Consider the following 23,257-nt stretch of genomic DNA (forward strand, 5'->3'; position numbering starts at 1 on the left):
ACGGCATGTAATCAAGAATGTATTCAATACAAAAATTATAAGTCGTGGAGTGAAATTCAATACAGATGTTTTATATGCTCTCCATAGCATTTTTGAACCTTTCTAAACTACTACTTCTACTGGAGACTTTTTTACTGACTTCATCGACTATCGCTGCCGGTTGCGATCAATCTTAGTTTTCGAACCACAATAAAGTGTTTTATAATCAATCGCACATTAGCAAAGAGAAACCCTTTTTATAGAACTGATCTTATTATTGTAACGGTGATTCGAATCTATATCCGAACTAAACAGTGTTAGATTGTCAAAAGAACAACCTTTGCAATGATCCGGGAATGTAAATTCGGCTGCTATAGGAATCGTGAATTTAATAGTCATTCGAGGTTACAACTATCATTCCAACCATGCCTATTTCTCATTTAACACAATATTGAATTACATTTGATTCGTTCACTTTACTACGAGGGCTGCTATATATATTTCTGGCCTAGGCAAGACTAAGTGTTGCCGGGTGCAATCTGACATTTCCATTGGAAAGTTTGAAATTTTTTAGCATAACATCCAAAAACAGCCGTTGTGCCAGAAAACATCGGTGCCGTACGTGAACTGATAATGCAAGACCGTCATGTAACATACCTTCAAATAGAGGCATGCCTATGCATTTCTCCCACCAGCATACATTCGATATTGCATGAACACCTGGCCGTAAAAAAGGTTTGTTCTCGTTGGATCCCGCACAATTTGACAATCGCTAAAAAAAGGCTCAAAAAAAGTGCTTCGAAAATTGGTTTGAGCGCATGCAAAAGTGTATAAATCTTGATGGAGAATATTTTGAAAAACAAAAAAACCATTTTCGTTGATAAATATTTCTATTTTCATTATTAGGCCAGAAATATATATAGCAGCCCTCGTATACGTTAATCATAAACCAACGAAGATATGTTATAAAAATAAAACGTTGTACAAATACTGATTTGAGGATAAGCACGATAGTCTGTATTCTCCCAAGTTACTAAACGTGAAGACCTTAGTATCTCTGCATAATTTTTTACCGAAATTATAGGTAAATCTCCCAGATATTTTATGGAAATCAGGACATTACTACCCCTAGCCCACTTATACATTATATAAGTTTCTTCAAACATCCGATAGGCTTTATCGGTTAATATGTCACATATCTTAGCGAAATTAAGTGAATGTATAATTATGGATAAAATTTAGACTGCTGTTGGAAATTAGTGAAATCGGTTCAGGAATAACTTCAGCCCTCATATGCTGTATATAGTGATTCTCGTTATTCTACCACTCTCTTTTCCGAATATATAAGTCAAATTGTGTCAATAAATTGCGATTCCACGCACCCGAACTTAATTCTTTTTACTTGTTATACTCTCGCAACAAATGTTGCTAAGAGAGTATTATAGTTTTGTTCACATATCGGTTGGTTGTAAGTCCTAAAACTAAACGAGTTAGATATAGGGTTATATACATATATCAAAATGATCAGGGTGACGACTAAAGTTCATATCCGGATGCCTGCCTGTCCGTCCGTCCGTGCAAGCTGTAACTTGAGTAAAAATTGAGGTATCTTGATGAAACTTGGAAAACGTACTTCTTGGCACCATAAGAAGGTTAAGTTCGAAGATGGGCGTAATCGGACCACTGCCACGCTTACAAAATGGCAATAACCGAAAACATATAAAGAGCTATAACTAACCCATAAATTAGAAAGGTCATATGTGGATGAATCTTTTTTAGGGAAGTAGGCGTGGCCCCGCCCCCTACTAAGTTTTAGTACATATCTCGCAAACTACTAAAGCTATATCAAGGAAACTTTCTAGAGTCGTTTGATTTAGGTACTACCTTATACAGTCCAAAAATGGAGGAAATCGGATTATAACCACGCCCGTCTCCCATACAAAGGTTATGTTGAAAACTCCTAAAAATGCTTTAATTCAGTAAGGAAAACCACCTGGAGTCTTAAATTGCATTATAAAGATGGTACAGATGTGCTGCACTCAAAATGGTATACAAAATGTATCATATCTCCGAAACTACTCCACCAATTTCAATGAAATTCAGTTCATAATATCTTCCTAGCTTCTCAATGATATGTTGTGAAAATAGTTCAAATAGGTTCACAACCACGCCTATTTTCCATATACCAGAACTAGTGCAGACATCGGAACAGAACTTTGCAAAAAAACTGCATTCAAAGAGTGACATCTCTCTTCTAAAAATCGTCGAAATCGCTCAATAAGTTTTTAAGACCATATAAATCGAATATGAGGATCTTAGTGCTTCTTTCAGATATTTTGAACAAATTCTGAGGGAATATGTTTCTTCTAATAATATGTCTCCATGCCAAAAATTATTGAAATCGTGTCATACTTCCCCTAGCTCCCATATATTAGGGTTTTCAAGCTTACAATGGACTTGATACCATATATATGCCGAATATGTGAGTCAAATTGTGTGCTAACTTAAAAAAACTATATCAATAAATTGCGATAGTATAAAATCTTCGATTACACCCGAACTTGATTCTTTTAACTTATTTTATTCAAATAATGATTAATAAATATGATTTTAGTTATCTCAACCCCTTTTAAGGAAAACCGGAATAGAAAACAAACCGAACAGATATTTTCGAAATACTTAATAATCTATGTAACATTGTCTTGAAATGAACCATATTTACCCGTTGTCATAATAAATTCATTAGAAAGCTACATTAGAATTCAATTAGAGAACTAATTGTATTTTCTAATAATTTTATTTTTTTAACAAAAAATAGAAAAATTGAACATTATGTCGTGATTCTGGTACAAATATGTAAATAATTACCTAACCAACTACTTAAGATTGTTAAACTATAGGGTTTCCTTACCTGATTTAATATATTTATTAATAATCAGCTTCGAAAACTTCTTATCCGGATAGTTTTTTTGATAAAGCCTTTAAAAAATTTAATGCAATATTAGTTTATGGACATATCAAAAGAGGAAATATAATAACTTACCGCTCTCCACTGTTACTGCTACGGTAAATTGCAGTAATCAAGCGGAAGTACGACGAGTTAGCCGCGTTGATGTAGAAATGTCTGTATTAATGCCGATGCCAAAAAGCCGATTCTTAATCAAACCTCGTGGTCATAGCGTCAACGGTCCTATGGAACAAAATTTCAAATTTATTTGTATTGGGTAGTTACAAAAATTATAAGATAACATACCTGTTATGCTATTAGTAGAATTTAGTTGAGTGAATCGGCAACGTTGAGAAGGTGCCCACGTCCCTTAAAATGGGTAGCATGGGTGTTACCGTGCGATACTCGTTGGTTCAAATTCATTCTGCTAATTTATACAGTAATTATTTGGTTTCTCAATATGTAGCCACTTGAAACTTGAAGTAACTACCTTTCTTCTCTAATATTTTCAATATTTTTATAATAACTTTTGGTTATAAGGCCTGCAAAAATGTAATGCTCTATGAATTTGAACTTTCTTATTCTGTCAATAATTGTTGTCATATAAATCGGCTGCTTCCATTAGCGTTATGTGCCAAGCCAAGCATTCCCTTCCGAATTTATTGTTGTTTGGCATTGTAAGATCTGTAATAATCTGTTTTTATTATTCTTTATGTTTATTACTGACGTCAACGTAGTAAAGACAAGCAGACCGAAACAGCGAAAATGATACAGGGCGTATGAGTAATGATACAAATAAAGCGGTTTTCAATAAGAGCGCTACACGGTTTGAGCTATCAATGAAATTATTTATTACTGTGAAAGTATAATCGATGCAATTTTACGTTCGATATTCGCACGAAGTTTATTAATCGGCTTGTTCGCATCAACCATAGACTTGACATAGCTCCACACGAAATAGTCTAACGGCGGTCCAATTGACTGGGCCATTTCGTGAGATAACACGTTCACCAAATTTGGTTTTCAATAAATCGATTGCGACATTCGCTGTGTGGCTTGTGGCGCCGTACTGTTGGAACCACATATTGTCCAAGTCCATATCATCCAATTCGGGTCAAAAATATGCGATTATCATCGAGCGATAGCGATTCCCATTCACAGTAACGCACTGGTCTTGATCAACAGAGAATAAGTACGCCCCAATGACGTTGCCGGCCCATAAACCGCACCAAATCGTAATTTTTTCGCAATGCAATGGTGACTCATGGAGTACGTGTGGATTGCTACCTGACCAATAACGAATATTTTGCTTATTGACGAAGCCATTCAGCCATAAATGAGCCTCATCGCTACGTAGGACGTAGCGCTCTTATAGTTGAGGTCACTGACTCCGAATTTCGGTATTTCGGTAGTAAATTTTAATAATTTCGACTCGTTATTGGATCGTATATCTCATGGAGAAATGGCAAACCTTAAAAATGTGTCGTCGTTGGCTGTAGCGTTATTGAAAAATCCTTTAGTTCTAAAAAAATTTTTAAGCAATAGTTATTGTTTGTATTAAAACTTTTATATTTTTTTTATATATTTTTTTACTTTAATTTATTTTATAAATTGTATTACATTATTTATGTTATAATATTTGGTTACAATATACATTAAATATTACATATAAACACACAACGAATAGGTTGTTATAAGAAATGTTGTGTTTAAACATTCTTATATATATTTATAGAAATCATTAAGTATTCATTAATATTATTCTTATTCATACAATTAATTTTAAGTATTAATATTAACTTATTATAGTTATGTATGTCAAATAGTTTTCATATGAAACACAGTCATTTTAAACGCATAATTTTTACAAAAAGGAAAATATTAAAATGTAATGTAATTATGTAAGATAATAAACAAATATGTCATATATGTACATAAAACTAAAATTAATTCATTTTAATGTAAATATGTTAATAATTAAAATATTAACATATAGGATTGAATATACCCCACTTCTCCAGAAGAACCTTCAATTAAGGGCACCAAAAGAGCTACAGGGTTCTAAGTAGCAAAGAAGAACTGGGGTATAACTGCTATTTAGTTATCATTAGCGAGATTTCTTACAGGTATAGTTTCATGAATATATTTTTATATATATATATAATTTAAGTATATATGTATGTACATTTAAGTATAAGTATATATATAAAATAAATAAAATCTTTCTATCAACCAAACGTTTCTGCTTTTTGTTTTTGTAATTAACTGGTATTGCATTTAGTGTTCGAACGTTACCAAATTTTTTGCCAAAGCCGATGTCGATTAATCGGCCAGGTGGCAAAGTATCGGCCGATGCTGATGGTCGATATGTATCGATGCCAAGGCCGCTAAATCGGTCGAACTCTAATCGCATTATTTTTATTTTCCCATATTGTAGAACAGTTTTCAAAATGAAATTTATACAACTCATCACGAAAAAGTTGCTAATATTGCAGTAGCGAAGAAATTTCTCTACATTTTTCTTTGTGAGTAGACCCTTCGACCTTTTTAAATTTCAAACTCCAACAGCTACATGTTTGATAGTAATTGTGAGGTAAATATAAGATGAATATAAAAAAAATATAATTTACAATTAAGGGTGGTGCTTTTTTACATATAATTGGAATCGAAAAGAATGCGGGAATATGGTCACTCCATATAAATGACAACTTGGTATCTCAAAATAAGAAAAAAAAAAAAACGAATTGCGCCCTGTTGTTAACTCGGCTATAATCGCGTAAGTGGTGTCTACACCAGCAAAAAAGAAGTATTTACCTGTTTAATCAGACGATTACTAAATCGTGGAAGAAGCACAGTATATAAAAGGATAGTAAGCACAGGAAGTAGATCATTCACATTGAGTTGTGCTATTGCCACCAGAAAGCCAATGTGTTTTTGCAGAAAATTTATACCAAAAATTAGAGGGAAGAGGGAGCGAAGTAAGAGAGTTATTAAAAATAAATCAATCATGACATGTTGAGTTTGTTTATAATCAAGAGGTCTTAATCAGGCAGAAATTGAAAATTTGGTTCGGGCTGGTGTACCTGGTATTATTTGGTATTAGTTTAGTGTAAGTGTAAGTCTTTTGATTTGGAAATATCATCAGACATCGTTTTAGAATTAGCAACGAATATTCCAATGAAACAAAAAATATATGGGAGGAGTTGATCTTGCTGACATGTTGTTCGAGGTATATGCAGTCAACCACCGCTAAATTGTAGATGCGCATAGTATACTGGTATATAAATTCCATATTCATATTGCACCATTAGCAGTAGTAGAAGAAGAAAAATTAATCAAACAAAGCGTGTTGAAAAATTAAATTCCAGAGTGGACAGAACACATATTGTTGGAGACAACAGATAACTAATTGCTTCCGAACACAATGGAATTTTCCGAACTGCGTCGGGGCTATCGATGGCAAACACATAGCTTTCAAAGCCCCACCAAAATGTTGAAGCATATTTTATATTATAATTACAAAGTTAGTAAATGTGTATGCAAATAAATTTAGTGCACGTTTCATTTCAGTTGCTGTTTTTAGGGGAAAATTAATATTAATTCGCCTCGGAAAGTGGGCAGGTAAGTAAAATTGAAATTTATTAAATCGATATCAGAAAATTTAATTTTCAATTGCTACTTGATACATCATTTTGGCCACCCCGTGTCGACGTGCGCGAATTCGAGCATAAGCAACAAAAGCCAACTGTAATTGCTCAAATTAAAAAACAAGACTATTCACTGTCCACTCTACAATTCCATCTTAAGCAGTCGAAATCCCTCATGCGGACATCATTGAATTTAAATACATACGACTTTGCATTAATAGTGGTTATACTTACTTAACGTTATCTTATATATGTACCTACTCAATCTGACTTATCTGTATGTATGCAGAATGCTTCTTTAATTAAATTTTTTTTTTTTTCAATTGCTAATAATACTGATTCCATGATTGTCCTGGGCGATTTCAATCTACCGTATGTATCATGGAAATCCATTGATGATTACATTATACCAGTTTGCACTCGGAAGAAATGTTCGAGTTGGGTCTTAACCAAATTATTTTAATTCCGAACGAATTCGGTAAATTCTTAGATTTGGTCTATGTTGATAATACTTCAATATTTTCTGTTGTCCGATCTGATCCTTTAGTTTTGCCCGAGGACTCTTATCATCCTGCTTTGGAAATTAATATCGAAATCAAATCCGATCTTGTTTACAATAAACAGGGCCATTGTTTTAGTTTCAACTCAAATGCTAAAATGGCTTGTGTGAAAAAAAATCATTAAAAGATGTTAAGATTTTGAAAATGGAAAAGAAGAAGAGAAAACTTGGAGAAATCTACAACCAGGTTAATCGGGAGGATCTTGCTATATCCAACGTAGGATTTCTGGTCACCAAAAAATTAAAAAAATTTCATTGAAGTTGGATTATACTTTTATGCCGGTATTCTGCTTGTCACAATTGTCTCATGTCTCTATTTGAGACAATTGCGAATTGGTGACCCTGTTAGTCAGGATGTATCATTTTGGTATTCTGGTTGATACAGTCAGAAAAATATTCACCATCTAGTGTGGTGAAAAGAAGAGCAAGCAATCAGCTGTTTAGTTTAGCTGATTAGTGATGAGTGCATATTCACAGTGATAATTTATGAATTGATTGCACGCAATTAGATTTTTTGAAATCAAATTTCCGCAAAAAATTACTTGTAAATAATTGCATAATACAATTATTGAAAAAATATACTCAAATAGTTTATAATAAATGTGTAATATATGTATTTTATCTGAATCAATTGTTAATTAAATAAGAAAAATTTGAACAACACAATAATCGATAAATACATGTGCTCATCCTTAAATTTGAGCATAATGGAGAAGGAAAGTAAGTAATTTTAAACAATGTAAATTGTATTGTTTTATACATATGTACAATGTGTGTGTTTTTACAGATCAAAATAAAACGTTGCGCACGTCGCGGGAGCAAATTGATTGTTATTTAAATTTTGTGCGGGTTCACCCCGAGATAAAAGTGAACAAAAACGACCCATCGCGGCCAAAAAGGGTTGAAGAGCTTTGGTCGGAGGTTTCTGTCCTCCTAAATGCCCTTAAAGGTCCAACTCGGACCCCCACCAAATGGAGAGAGGTATTTTTTAATCATAGATATTAAGATATGTATGTATTTATGTACTATGTTTTATAGAATCTGAGCCATTGGAGGAACCAGATTCGGTCACGGGCCAGGAAGGCAAAGGCGCACAAGATGATAACAGGTGGCGGCCCAAGCTCAAAAATTGACCTGACCGAAACTGAGCAGCGGGCGTTGGACACATTAGGGTCATTCGCAGTTGATGGGTTGGCTGAATTACCAACCATTGGAACAGAGGTAAGAAATTCCATTTAATAGTATGCAGAATTTATAAACGTTTTTTTTGTTTTATATTTAGGAAGAAGTATTGTTGACGTGGCCAGAGACAGCCTAGAAGTGGCCATCATAGACGAGAACGCCTCGCCACCAAACAGTATTCGGTTCAAAACTTCCATCCAAACCAACTAGTTCACTTAATTTGAAAATTTCGGAATATTAAAAAAAAACGTTTGAACGAGTTACATATTATAATATTCACCCTATTATTTTATTATTAAAGGGCCTCTGAGACGTTTACGCAGACTCTGGCCCGTCAGACCCCACCTCAAAGAGCTTCTGAGACAGTGGAACAGACTCAGACACGTCGAGTTTTTGATGCCGAACGTCACGCGCAATTGATTGCGGCAGAGACTGATGAAGATTCACAAAGACGACGTCTTTTAAATGCTGAACGGCAGGCAGAAAGAAAATGTACGTTTTCAATGAGTACGTGGAAGGCACTTAATAGTGCCGCTTTTGAGTATGACCCTTTGATCGCCTATGTTAATCACCGATTGGTTATCATTGTGAGAATTGAAAAAAATGCAGATATTGTGAAGCACTGAAATGGAAAGAAGAAACTCCAGGTATGTGCTGTTCTGGTGGATAGGTTAAAATTCCATTACTTGGCGAGCCAGAGGAACCTCTTAAATCTTTACTTTTTTACAACAGTAACGAATCGCGCCGGATTTTAAGCAGGATTAGAAAGTATAATTCTTGCTTTCAGATGACGTCATTTGGTGTAGATAAGGAAGTCGTAATGCCTGGATTTTCACCCACTTTTACCATCCAAGGACAGGTATATCACAGGATTGGTTCCTTATAGACATCCGTTTGAAGGTGAGCTTAAGTGAAAAGGCCCGCTTTTGCGATTGTGCGTAGGGTTTGGGACCCACCAACCTCACCAATGAAAGACCGAACAGAGCCTCGGATGAGAAACCCCACTTTTGATGACGACCAAACGATGACGACGGCAAACGGTTTAAGGATCACGATTTGAGGGCATACCCCTGGAATATCCACAATTCAGAATATTATAAGTAAAAATAGATAAAAATACGTAATATATTTATAAAAATTAGTAAATGCCATACTAGAAGTTTAGTCAAAAAACAAAGGAGATTTATATTGCTAGGCAAGGTAGTGAAAGGTTTTCACACAGTGAGGAAGAGAATATGGAAAATGAAGTTGTGACGAGTGATGCAAACAATTTTTTTTAAGTGAGAAAATAACACAGTGGTTCGTCAAATACATTACATAGATAACAATAGCATATTAAAAAAAAAAAACTTAAAAAAAACCGAAGCAAAATATTTTGCCATAATGAACGTATACCTACCATAAAGTCTACCGCTGCCATTAGAGCCGAAGAGATACTTTCACTATTTGACCAATTCCCTAAATTGATACATGATTCGGAGACGTAATAGAATTCGAATTCAATTTCGTATGTTGAAGCTGAGTAAAGGAGACATTCATAACTGTTCCTATATACAACTTTTTTGGGAAGAGCACATTTCATAACAAATGGATGAACAAAAGAGTATAAAATAAATTGTGAAGTAAAAAGTTGAAAAAGTTTAGTTTTAGAAAGAAAGTTTAAAAGCGTTAGTGGAAGTTGTGAATGCTAAGGTGTTGACGAACGTCTTGTGAAATCATAGGACAATCAGTAATTATAAGAATAAGAAGGGAAGGAAGGGATACTCCTGCCTGCAGAAACAAGTTCAAGTACAACAACAACGAATACAGGAATTCGAGAATTATCACGGAATCCGAAAGAGACACTCTCCTCGCCTCCAGACAGGAGAGGAAAAAGAGTTCCATCGGAAGTACCAACCATAGTACACCGGTAGTGACAGCAGAACAAATAATGGGAAACAAACAAAGTTCCCTAAACCAGAGCCCAGAACCCTCCACCTCCAAAGCAACCGTGAGTACCAACCAAAGTACACAGGAAGCGAAAGGAACAACCAACAAACATCATTGAATCAAGTGAAGAAGAGCCGGTACCAAAGGACTGTCTTTATTTTAGGTAAGATAGCCAAGGACGAGGTGGCCGGCACCTCTATTAATGAAGAGGGCCTCAAACGCCAAAAAATCATAGTGGAGGAATATGAAAACTTCTTGAAAACGAAGCAATCGATTCCTCCAGCAGAAGCAGAGAGACAAAGCGGTTCACAAAAAAATGAACCGGTCACACAATGAAACGCCGGAAACTCTGCCTAAGAAACCCAGGCAAGGCGGAACAGAGCATAGTACAGCAGCAAGGCACTTCAGTGACGTGGCCAGAGACAGCCTAGAAGTGGCCATCATAGACGAGAACGCCTCGCCACCAAACAGTATTCGGTTCAAAACTTCCATCCAAACCAACTAGTTCACTTAATTTGAAAATTTCGGTATATTAAAAAAAAACGTTTGAACGAGTTACATATTATAATATTCACCCTATTATTTTATTATTAAAGGGCCTCTGAGACGTTTACGCAGACTCAGGCCCGTCAGACCACACCTCAAAGAGCTTCTGAGACAGTGGAACAGACTCAGACACGTCGAGTTTTTGATGCCGAACGTCACGCGCAATTGATTGCGGCAGAGACTGATGAAGATTCACAAAGACGACGTCTTTTAAATGCTGAACGGCAGGCAGAAAGAAAATGTACGTTTTCAATGAGTACGTGGAAGGCACTTAATAGTGCCGCTTTTGAGTATGACCCTTTGATCGCCTATGTTAATCACCGATTGGTTATCATTGTGAGAATTGAAAAAAATGCAGATATTGTGAAGCACTGAAATGGAAAGAAGAAACTCCAGGTATGTGCTGTTCTGGTGGATAGGTTAAAATTCCATTACTTGGCGAGCCAGAGAAACCTCTTAAATCTTTACTTTTTTACAACAGTAACGAATCGCGCCGGTTTTTAAGCAGGATTAGAAAGTATAATTTTTGCTTTCAGATGACGTCATTTGGTGTAGATAAGGAAGTCGTAATGCCTGGATTTTTACCCACTTTTACCATCCAAGGACAGGTATATCACAGGATTGGTTCCTTATAGACATCCGTATGAAGGTGAGCTTAAGTGAAAAGGCCCGCTTTTGCGATTGTGCGTAGGGTTTGGGACCCACCAACCTCACCAATGAAAGACCGAACAGAGCCTCGGATGAGAAACCCCACTTTTGATGACAACCAAACGATGACGACGGCAAACGTTTTAAGGATCACGATTTGAGGGCATGCACCTGGAATGTCCAGAATTCAGAATATTATAAGTAAAAATAGATAAATATACAGTAGATATCGGTTATATGACGAACCGCTTGTATGCAAATTTTGGTTATATGCAAAATTTTCATATTTCAACGCATTATAGAACGTTTTATTATATGAATTTGGTTGTTTGAATGCAAATCGTTTATAAGCAAATATCGCATTTATGCAAAAAAATTTCAGCAAAATTGAATCGTTACGTACAAATTTTAATCTGTTTTAAGCAAATTTTCCAACACTGAAACACTAAATTTATTCTATCGATTTATCGATTGTCAAACATATGATTTTGTGTTACACTTGTTACAATGTCGCGTCGTGTTGTGTTAACAGCGAAACAAAAAATTGCGGTTTTAAACGATTTAAAGACTTCCAAAGACCGAAAAACCATTGCTGCTAAATATAAAGTTAGCTTAAGCACTATATCGCGCATTCAAATCCAAGAGAACAAAATCCGCGCCATAACAAATCCCAATAGGAAACGGGATAGGAAAGGCGCACACGTGAATTTGGACAGAACCTTGTTGTCCTGGTTTAACCAAATCCGGTCCCAAAATGGAATTGTTACCGGACCTGTCTTGCTTTCTAAAGCACAGGAATTTTTATGTGCCAGACCGTAGTTGGTTGCAGCGTTGGTGCGGGCGAAATGCCCTTAACTTCTCCAAGATTTACGGAGAAGCTGGCGAAAATAACGCAACAAGTGCAGAAGTTTTCACTACTAACCGTTTGCCTCATATTATTGAAAAATTTTCGCCGGATTGTATATTTAATGCCGATGAAACCGGGCTGTACTACAAGGCGTTGCCAAATGGAAGTTACAAAGGCAAGTATGAGAATCCAAAGGGATTCAAAACTCAAAAGCAACGCCTCACATTTCTGTTTCTATGCAATGCAACCGGCACGTATAAACGTGCATATTGCATTGGAAAGTCGGCTAAACCACGGTCTTTTAAAGGAAAACAGCTACCGCTGCCATATTATAATAATAGAAGTGCTTGGATGACGAGTGTTATTTGGAAAAAGATTCTAATAGATCTCAATCAAAATCTTGAAAAAGATAACAAGCAGATATGTTTGATTGTTGATAATGCTCCTTGCCACAATACAGATGAGAAATTCTCAAACATTACGATTGAATTTTTGCCACCAAATACAACTGCCCTTATACAGCCACTTGATCAAGGTATCATCCACTCCTTTAAAATGGAATATCGACAAATACTAATAAAAAAACAAATTTGTGCGTTGGAGAAGGGCTTATCTATAGTTGAATTCCTGAAATCGCTCACTATTTTGGATGGTATCAATTATGCAAATCGCGCTTGGAACCTTGTTAAGCAGCAAACAATTAGTAATTGTTTCAAAAAGGTAAATTTCGTGTTAAAGATGGTACAAATTTAAAATAAAATTGTTCATTTCAGGCAGGCATTGACAACATTCAATTCATTACAGATGAGATTGCAGCCACAGAAGGCGAAAACTATGAATGGTGCACACTCGATAATGAATACATTCAATGCGATAATGAACTTGTCTGCTTTGGAACCATGTCGGACGAGGATATTGTTGCGGACGTATTGGCCGTCAATCAAAATTCTACTGAAGATGAGGAAGTGTTCGCGCAATCTGAGGCTTGTATTAAACACCCCTCAACGAAAAATGCCTTGCTAAGCTTAGATTCGCTGCGTGACTATTTTTGTCATAACAATATAGATCCCTTAGAGGCTTTTGAAGATATTGAAAATTTAATCCTAGAGAGTTCTGAAAAACAGAAATGCCAGAAGAAAATAACAGATTTTTTAAGTAAATCTTAACAATTTTCAAATTAAATGAATTGACTGAAGTGAAATATAATTTTTATTAAAACTGAATAAGTTTATATATTCTATTTCTTGTGTGCTATTTTTTGTTTACATCGAATTGATTGTGTATATGCATATATTTTGCATATAAGCGAATACCGCTTGTTTGCAATTACCGCCTGTATGCAAATTTTTTTTTGCATTATAACAATTGCATATAACCGATATCTACTGTACTTAATATATTTATAAAAATTAGTAAACGCCATATTAGAAGTTTAGTCAAAAAACAAAGGAGATTTATATTGCTAGCAGCGTTCCCAACCCTACTGTTTTAACAGTAGATTGGCTGTTTTCACATGAATGACCATGTTTTCTGTTTCATTCCTATTTTCTACTGTTTTTCGCGTTCAGCGTCACCTATTACACTACTATGCAAACATTTTTTGATTACCACTACGCAATAAAACGCAGTGACAAACCACTACGTAATAAAACGCATTGACACTAGGTGGCAGTATCTTCTTTATATTTTTATGCACGGGGAAATCCCTATTTATGAATAACAGCTACACTGACCGTGTAGCCTACACGCCCAGTGTTGCCATAGTGGCTACATTTGTAGCCATTTGGCTACATTTAAAATATAAGGCTACAAAGCTACACTGCTTATTAAATGGCTACTATTTCTTAAAATTTTCAAATTGACTTAATTTTTTTTTCTTCTTTGTTAAATTATCGCATCATACTACTCAATGCCACAAGAAAATATGACAATTACATTGTGATCATACCTTAATTGCATTGTATATATATGCATGGTAGGTGTAAATGTCACAAATGTAAAAGTAGGGTTGGCAAACCATCGATGGTGATAGTTTTAGTGACGAGCAACCATCGATAGTATCGATAGTGCCGTCGATGGTTTGCCAACCCTGTGACAAAGTATTTACATGCAAATGGTGGCTTGATGAAGTTTGCTTTGAGTGTTTGTTGGCTGCTGATACATTGATGATGGATAGGTAAGCTAATTTTAATGTTAATAATTATAAGAAGGAATAATTAAAAATGTTATATTTCAGATTTATAGTAAAAAAGTCACGGATTGATAAACAAAAGGAAAATGAAGAAAACTTTACTGAAGAAGACATTACTGAAGAAGAAGACCAAGGAAATAACAATGAGCCGTATGTGTTTAGAATTTTGCCATTTCCAGAATTTTATTAAAAATGTTTTGTTTATTTAGTAAAAAGAGCAAAAGAACGAGAAAGTTCAGAACTGAGTGGCTGAAAAAGTTCCCGTGGCTGGAAAACAAAAATGGTCTCGCTTTTTGCAAAGCGTGCAACAAGAACTCTTTAAATATATTGTCACATCTTAACAGACACGCCAGTTGTTCTTCTCATGTACAAAATATGGAAACCAAAAAGAGTCAATTATCGATGGAGACATTTTTGGATACCGAAAAAGAGCAGATGAGCAAAAAGGTTCAATATGCAGAATTTACACTCGTCATGTTTCTTATAACGCACAACTTGCCGTTTTTATTAATGGATGTTTTACCTGCTCTGTTAGCTGAATGTTGCCCGGACTCTGAAGTGGCCAAACGTTTGCAAATTGCCAGAACTAAAGCAACAAACATAACCAAGGAAATTGCTAGCAAAACAACATCCGAGCTTGTTTCAACGTTAAAGAACTGTAAGTTTTCAATAATCATTGACGAAACCACGGATATCTCAATTAAAAAATGTCTGGTAATGGTCGTGAGATACGTTGTGAACTTTATTGCAAAGGATCGATTTTTAGCACTTATTGAGCTACCAAAGTGTGATTCAGCTTCAGTATTTGGAGCAGTAAAAAAGTTTTTGTTAGACAACAATATTCCGCTAAAAAATATTATAGGTATGGCAACAGATGGTGCAAGTGTCATGGCCGGCCATTTATCTGGCGTAAAAGCGTTACTGGAGTCAGAAACAAATATTTTTTATTTGAAATGTACTTGCCATTCTTTGCATTTGTGTGTGAGTTATGCCACTAAAAAAATACCCGAAGATGTCAATTGGTTATGTCGAAATATATATAGCTTCTTTTCGCATAGCCCTAAACGAGTTCATGACTTTAAGGAATTTCAGGAGTATTGCTCCGTGAAACCACATAAAATATTAGGTGTTTGTCAAACACGATGGCTGTCTTTAGAGGGAGTTGTTTCCCGAATAAATGAGCAATGGGACGCCTTAAAATTCTTTTTTATTTATGCAAAATTAGAAGTCAATGCAATTCGATCAAACCAATTGGCTGAAAAAATGGAAGATAATAAAACAAAATCCTATTTCCTATTTCTTTCGTATGCGTTGCCTTTGATTAACAATTTGAACAAAGAGTTTCAGTCAGAAAAAAGTCGTCTTCCATATCTCTATTCGAGTATGAAATCATATTTCTTGTTAATTTTAAATAATTTTATTGCAAAGAACAAAGAACTTCACGTCAATATTAACTATAAAAGCACTTGTAATCATATTGAACTACCAAAAATATTTATTGGTACAAAAGCAGAAGTTCTATTAAAAAAAAAGGCAACAGCTGATGAAATAAATGAAGTGAAAGGTAACATTCTGGCATTTTACATAGAGCTTTTAGATCAAATCAAATTAAGATTTGATTTCTCCAGGAAGGATTTAGAACTTTTAAAATTAATAACACCTGAGGAGGTGATGTCAGCAAATGACAATAATATTTTAGATTTAGTTTTGGAATATGCAGACTTATTTGAATGTGAATGTGATAAAATCATTACCCAATGGACTTTATTTAAATTAAGTAATCACAATTTAAATAGTAATTTGGATATTGACTTATTTTGGGAGAAAGTCGCTTCCATGAAAGATGGACTGGGCGACTTAAAATTTCCAGATCTAAGTGGCTTTGTATTTAATTTATTGTCATTGCCTCACAGTTCTGCAGTGGCAGAGAGAAAATTCTCTTCTCTTAAATTAATTAAAACCAGCACTAGAAATAAGTTGGAAGTAAGTACTTTACATGCGATAATGACCTGTAAATAACTAACGAATAGAAATATTGTTTGGTCAGCAAAAAAAGATTTTCATTATTTTTACAACTTTGTCAATTAAACACAAGAATTGTTTTTTTTTTATTATTTTTATAATAACAACGATATATATATATATTTATAATATTTATCACCAAATGTGTTCCTTTAAGTTTAATATAATAATTTTTAAATACATAAAAAACAATGTTAACACAAAGTGGTTATTTTTTTGAGTTAAATAAAATTATATGAATAAAGAAATTCTATGAACTAACTGTCTTTTACAATTTTTAGGTGTAAAAAATGTATGGCTACATTAAGTTTCGGTTTGCTACACTTTTGGATACATAAAATATTTTGTCAGTGGCAACACTGTACACGCCTATTGTATTGCGTAGGTATTGTTTTATAGACACAAGTCACAACACCTTGAACAGTTTCTTTGAATTGCGGCGTCTATTTTGAAAAAATAGTAATTACAAAGTTTTTGATAAAATGAGTAGTGATTCATCGACTGGAAAAAGTCTTCCTAAGAAGAAAAATGTTAAATATCAACAGAAACTCGTAAGTTCGTGGTGACTGAAAATTGACTTCTCGAGTGAGCAGAAACATTTACCGATGCAACATATATACGTTGGTGGAATGGTGCCAAATTTGATCAGAAGAAAGAGAGAATTAGGAGAACTAGAGGAAGAACAGCTGAAAAATTTCTACTTAAAGTGTAAGGAGTTTTATATCGAGGCTGCAAAACAGATATTAAAAAGGTTTCCTTTTGACGACAGAGACCGTCAAGCATTAAAATGTCTGAAGATGCTAAATCCTAAAACAATTCTGGATTCTGAAATAAAAAAGAAATTCCCTTCCATTGCAGATTTACATTATTTCTTCCCAAAGATTTGTCCAAATAATATAACGGAACTGGATAGAGAATGGCGAATGTTAAGAAATGTCGATTTTTCTTTCGACCAAAACAAAACTCCCGATATTATCGACTTTTGGAAACATGTACAAGAATTAAGAAATGGAGACGAATCTCAAACATTCCCTACATTGTGTGAATTGGTAAAGAAGCTTTTGTGCCTACCACATATGAAAACCAAATTACGCAATAGAATATCGACTACAACTATTAAAGGAGTATTACATACTAAATCCGAAATAACTGATTGCTATTCATTCGAAGCCACAGAAAAGCACATGAAGAAATTCAACAAAAACATGTATGATTTTAAAAATAAAAATGAGTGTGAAAATATTGAAGATGAGGCAATTGAAAATGAAACTGAAAAATAATTTTACTTTGATTTTTGTTTTATGTTGCTGTGATTATAAATATATCAATTGATGCGAGTTCTAGTAACTAAGAAAGTTGTTTATTATTTAATTACATGAGCAAAATTATGAAATCTGCCTTTTTTTCTTTACCTACCGCTTTCTACTGTTTTTTTTTTTTAAGCGAGTTGTGGTTTTTTAGTTTTTTGAGGTTGGCAACACTGATTGCTAGGCAAGGTAGTGAAAGGTTTTCACACAGTGAGGAAGACAATATGGAAAATGAAGTTGTGACGAGTGATGCAAATGTTTTTTTAAGTGAGCAAATAACACAGTGGTTCGTCAAATACATTACATAGATAACAATAGCATATTAAAAAAAAAAACTTAAAAAACCGAAGCAAAATATTTTGCCATAATGTATACCTACCATAAAGTCTACCTCTGACATTAGAGCCGAAGAGATACTTTCACTATTTGATCAATTCCCTTAATTGATACATGATTCAGAGACGTAATAGAAACTCAATTTCGTATGTTGAAGATGAGTAAAGGAGACATTCATAACTGTTCCTATATACAACTTTTTTGGGAAGAGCACATTTCATAACAAATGGATGAACAAAAGAGTAGAAAATAAATTGTGAAGTAAAAAGTTGAAAAAGTTATAGTTTTAGAAAGAAAGTTTAAAAGCGTTGGTGGAAGTTGTGAATGCTAAGGCGTTGACGAACGTCTTGTGAAAGCATAGGACAACCAATAATTTTAAGAATACTCTGAGGTAAAATAAAGCTATATCTCCGGCTCAACCGGCGTTGCCGTACCGTTATATGTGCACGAACATGCATTAGCTATCCTGCACATTGAACGCGTATAACATAACGTTGTTTGGCTTGCACCTTCATCGTTGGAGATTTATAAAAAATAGGTAAGTTTAAATAGATAGATTTAAAGTTGAATAGATTTTAAGTTGAACAGCACTTAAAGCAATATTTGGGTTTCACAATGCAACGATATAAATGCTTTAAGCCTTTTAAAAATACAGTATACTCTCGAAAAGTAAATTCTCAGAAAGGAAAAGTTAACCACCTTTAAGATTACACATGCACCTCGAAAAAGTAAATTTTTTAATTTTTTTTAATTTACTTTTCAGAGAGTGTGATAAAAACTTCGAAACGAAGCAAGCAGCGTTTTTTACGATGTTGCAAAAACACTTACTCTCTTGTTTATCGCGTCTTTTTAGTAAATAAACTCTCCTACTTGATCCACTGGTTTGAAAATGAAAACGATGCAAATCAGGTGTCAGACTTTTTGAATTGTCGTACAAAAATGGTCAGAAAATATATTGCAAAAGAAAAAAAAAACAAAAGAATATTCAAGATTTTTTCTATTCATAGTAAATATATATGTATGTATGTAAATGTAAATATGTTTTTCATGTAAATCCATATGTTTTATTGAAGCAAATAAATGAATGAATTCTTTAAGTTTAAAAATGCATTTAATATTATAAAAACAGATAATTTATGTATATATTTGGAAAAGTAAATTATTCGAAAAAGTAAATTACCCAAAATACCAATCGATTTACTATTCGAGAGTATACTGTAGTTGAAACATTTTCAATTGATAGCAATAATTTTATTTGCAATACTTGCCGTTTACAAGTTACAAAGTTAGAACTATCAACCTAGATACAAGTGCAAGAATTATTTCACACTGTTGAAAATGTAAACAAAGAAGAGTTTTGTCAACCAGATGATTTAGATAATAATGCAATGGAAAATAATAATTTCGAAAAAAAATGAAAGCAAAGAGTTTTGTGAAAAAGTCTCTTCTCATAAAAAATTGCTTCGTGTGGTCGCATATATATTACCATCAAAATCCTGCATGGGCCAGGATCTGACTTCAGATGAGTTAAACTTGAGTTTTTAAAAAATTGCACAGGTGATCCAACATTCAGAGTTTTCGGATGTTATTCAAAAATTGCATAAAGGTACCATCCTACCCGCAAACTTGGCAAAACTTAATCCATTTTTGCATGAATACTCGGATATATCGCTTTCGTTTAAATTAATCCGAGTAGGAGGTCGCCTATTAAATGCACCTCCCCCATATGATGCCAAATATCCGCTATTACTAAATAAAAATTCGCACTTCGTTATAACATATTTACGGTACCTGCATATTCGAAATCACCACGCTGGGGCTAAAGCGTTGGTTGCGCTTCTTCGAGAACGCATATGGCTAATTAATGTCCGAGAAGCTTGCAGTAGAACCGTAAGAAACTGTATACAGTGAAATTCCCCAAGACGGACAGTCCTTATAACCGGGCAGCTCCAATAACCGGACAAATTTTGTGTACACAGGTTTTTCAATCATTTTTTCATACAAATATCATTCTAATAAACGGACGCGGACACTGTATTTCAAGCCATTTCCATGAAAAAATTTCTCATAAAGGGACAAAATTCAAAAACATCGCAAGCAAGCTTTGTTGTTCATTATAAAAATGAAATAGGGGATTCCCCTTTTAACATGTATGCACACATTCAAGCCGTGGTGCGTGTCAAGTAAAAGGTGGTTTTCTATTCAGTTTGTCAAGTAAGTTGCATGCGAGTGGTTGCGTTCAAAGTTCGTAATAATATGGCACCGAAAAAGAAGCTACTTTCTATTAAAGAGAAAATGCAAGTTATTAATGTTTTCGAAAAAGAAAAGTTATCAGTACGTGGAATTGCAAAAAGGTAAAGTATGGTGAGTCCAAAATTTAACTTGTAGGTACACGTTTCCTTTGCTTTAAATGGTTCAATATTGGCAAAACGCAAGCTGCTGAAATTAATAAAAATAAAGAAAAAATTCGTTCTAAATGGGAGTCTGGATCTAATATTCACCAAAAGCGAAGTTTCCTTAAAGAAGGCGGCTCGGAAATAGACAGGATGTGTTTTCATTGGTTCGCTAAGGCTAGAAGTCAAAAAATTCTGATTTCTGGTCCCATTTTGAAAGCAAAGGCAATGGAAATTGCAGGAAAACTGGGTGTACCTAATTTTAAAGCTTCGGATGGATGGCTAAATAAATGGCGATTAAGGCATAATGTTTCCTTCAAATGCATATCTGGTGAAGCTGCAGATGTGAATCAGGATGATGTCGAACAGTTTCAGACAAAGCTGCAAACTCTGTTGAATGGGTACAAGCCTGAAGACATTTACAACGCCGATGAGAGTGGGCTTTTCTTTCGTGCCTTACCGGACAAAACCCTCGCTTTTAAATCTGAAAAATGTATGGGAGCTAAGCTATCAAAGGAAAGACTCACAATTTTGTTCTGTGCTAATATGGCTGGAGATAAGGAGCCGCTTTTGGTTATAGGGAAAGCAGCCCGTCCTCGATCCTTGAAACATGTTCCAATTGCAAAACTTCCAGTGGATTGGAAGTCTGATAAAAAAACATGGATGACTCGAGAAGTGATGAGCGAATGGCTGCAGCAGTTCAATCGAAGAATGAAAGCCCAGAATCGAAAAATTATCTTATTTTTTAGATAACGCCGCTTCTCATCCAAAGGAATGAGACTTGACCAATATAAAAATTTGTTTCTTGCCACCAAATACAACGGCAGTTAGCCAACCCCTTGATCAAGGTATAATTCAAAATTTTAAAACTTTGTATAGAAGCTTAGTTTTAAAACACTTGATAACTAAAATTGGCGATACAAGTTCTGCCTCAGAGCTCTCAAAATCGATTAATGTACTGGAAGCTGTGTATTTTATCAAAGCATCTTGGGATAAAGTGGAAGCCACAACAATCCGTACTGCTTCCGTAAAGCAGGATTTTTGGAAACCTTAGAGCATCCTTCAGATTTTGATCCCGAAGATGACATTCCATTGGCAGTCTATGCTAGGCTTCAGGAAGGACTAGATTTGGCAAATGATTTCGAAGGTTTTCTCCAAATAGATCAAAATGTTTTCACTGAGGACAACAATATAGAAATTCAATTTGACCAACCAGATGATACTATGGACTTAAGTGATTCAGAAGATGAACCTTCAGAAGAAATAAGTGACCCCATAACATCATATGAAGAGGCTTTAAAACTTGTTGCGCGCTTGAAACAATTTGCAAAAAAATGACTATGTAGTTTTTCAGCAGGTTAAAAATATCGAGAATCACTTTGAAAATGAAAATTTCAAATCAAAGGAATCAATGTTAAAACAAACGAGCATCACACAATTTTTTTTATCAAACTAGTCGATATTGGAATGTAAAGACTTGTACAATGTATTTAATTGATATATTTATGTATGTAATACTAAAGTATTTAAATATTCTTTACTTCGAAAATTTTTTTAAATAAACTACAATGAATTTTAAATGTATAGTATATATTTTTTGACCACATCCCCTATAAGCGGACATCTCCCATAACCGGACAAAAACCCTGCGACCGTGAGTGTCCGGTTATGAGGAATTTCACTGTACATTGTTTCTATTATAAGCCGAAGTTGCAAAACCAAATAATGGGCAATTTGCCGGTCGAAAGACTTCGAGCACTACGACCCTTTCTTATATGTGGCGTAGATTTTTGTGGTGCAATATATACAACATTAAAAATACGCAGTCGACCCCCCGTCAAAACATATATTGCAGTTTTCGTTTGCTTCACTTCAAAAGCAGTACATTTAGAATTAGTTTCGGACCTATCTTCTAATTCATTTATTTTCGCCCTAAAAAGGTTCATTGGACGCCGAGGAATGCCGCAGAAAATATTCAGCGATAACGCCACCAACTTCGTCGGCGCCGACCGCAAGCTGCGCTAGCTGAAAGATACATTTCTGGCCCAGTCAGCAGAAGTGAAGGGATTCGCCGCAGAAGAAGGATTCAGCTTCACCTTTATACCACCAAGGGCGCCGCACTTCGGCGGGTTATGGGAAGCCGCGGTGAAGTCCGCCAAACACCACATCGTGCGCGTAATCGGCAACGCGCTACTTTCAACATAGGAGCTGTCAACTCTACTGGCCGAAGTGGACATCCTCAACTCCCGTCCCCTAGTACCACTGAGCCTGCGAGCACTACCCCCAGAACAGGTGTCAATGGACCCAGTTCTGGCGACAGTGGTCCAAAACATACCTGACGGGCCTTCAGGAGCGCAACAAGTGGCTGCACCCCAGACGCAATCTGCAGCCCAACGACGTCGTTCTCGTCCACGAGGACATTATTAAGAATTATGCTAACTGTGTTAGAAGTCTCTAATTAGGCTTAAATTGATGCTTAAACTGTTAACTATAAGAATCAAACAGAAGAAGTTCTGAATCAGTCAAAAATTTGCATATAGCACAACTTTTTCATGTGCGCGAGTTAAGGAACACATCGCTTACCCAAAATTCTTATCAACTAAACATATACAAATATCAAATATCAATAGTTAAACATGCTTATCACCTCAACAAACATCACTATCGGTTAGACGAACCACAGCGGCACATCGGCTAATCTTTATCAGGAAAACAATAGAAACA

General features: G+C 34.9%; 3 protein-coding genes across 3 annotated transcripts; all 3 read left to right on the forward strand.

Annotated features, from left to right (window-relative positions):
- Positions 1-7,421: 7,421 nt before the first annotated feature.
- On the forward strand, positions 7,422-9,471 carry LOC128920258 (uncharacterized). The gene is made up of 4 exons (XM_054227216.1): positions 7,422-7,852; positions 7,920-8,113; positions 8,171-8,353; positions 8,415-9,471. The coding sequence occupies exons 1-4, from the start codon at positions 7,813-7,815 to the stop codon at positions 8,448-8,450; spliced, it is 453 nt and encodes a 150-aa protein (XP_054083191.1). The 5' UTR covers positions 7,422-7,812; the 3' UTR covers positions 8,451-9,471.
- Positions 9,472-11,685: 2,214 nt separating this feature from the next.
- LOC128920256 (tigger transposable element-derived protein 6-like) lies at positions 11,686-13,674 on the forward strand. Its single transcript, XM_054227214.1, has 2 exons — positions 11,686-13,004; positions 13,058-13,674. The coding sequence occupies exons 1-2, from the start codon at positions 12,192-12,194 to the stop codon at positions 13,448-13,450; spliced, it is 1,206 nt and encodes a 401-aa protein (XP_054083189.1). The 5' UTR covers positions 11,686-12,191; the 3' UTR covers positions 13,451-13,674.
- Positions 13,675-14,033: 359 nt separating this feature from the next.
- On the forward strand, positions 14,034-16,859 carry LOC128920255 (zinc finger protein 862-like). The gene is made up of 3 exons (XM_054227213.1): positions 14,034-14,460; positions 14,521-14,625; positions 14,685-16,859. The coding sequence occupies exons 1-3, from the start codon at positions 14,360-14,362 to the stop codon at positions 16,492-16,494; spliced, it is 2,016 nt and encodes a 671-aa protein (XP_054083188.1). The 5' UTR covers positions 14,034-14,359; the 3' UTR covers positions 16,495-16,859.
- Positions 16,860-23,257: the final 6,398 nt, after the last annotated feature.

Source organism: Zeugodacus cucurbitae, chromosome 3 (genome assembly GCF_028554725.1).
Source record: "Zeugodacus cucurbitae isolate PBARC_wt_2022May chromosome 3, idZeuCucr1.2, whole genome shotgun sequence".
NCBI classification, from domain to species: Eukaryota; Metazoa; Arthropoda; class Insecta; order Diptera; family Tephritidae; genus Zeugodacus; species Zeugodacus cucurbitae.

Bases quoted from the DNA above. Each gene is read 5' to 3' on its own strand.
- LOC128920258 (XM_054227216.1), top strand. From the start codon at position 7,813: ATGTGCTCATCCTTAAATTTGAGCATAATGGAGAAGGAAA. The intron at 8,114-8,170 runs GTATTTTTTAAT...TATGTTTTATAG, and splicing joins CCCCCACCAAATGGAGAGAG to AATCTGAGCCATTGGAGGAA. The intron at 8,354-8,414 runs GTAAGAAATTCC...TTTTATATTTAG, and splicing joins TACCAACCATTGGAACAGAG to GAAGAAGTATTGTTGACGTG.
- LOC128920256 (XM_054227214.1), top strand. From the start codon at position 12,192: ATGGAATTGTTACCGGACCTGTCTTGCTTTCTAAAGCACAGGAATTTT. The intron at 13,005-13,057 runs GTAAATTTCGTG...TGTTCATTTCAG, and splicing joins TTAGTAATTGTTTCAAAAAG to GCAGGCATTGACAACATTCA.
- LOC128920255 (XM_054227213.1), top strand. From the start codon at position 14,360: ATGGTTTGCCAACCCTGTGACAAAGTATTTACATGCAAATGGTGGCTT. The intron at 14,461-14,520 runs GTAAGCTAATTT...GTTATATTTCAG, and splicing joins GATACATTGATGATGGATAG to ATTTATAGTAAAAAAGTCAC. The intron at 14,626-14,684 runs GTATGTGTTTAG...TTGTTTATTTAG, and splicing joins CAAGGAAATAACAATGAGCC to TAAAAAGAGCAAAAGAACGA.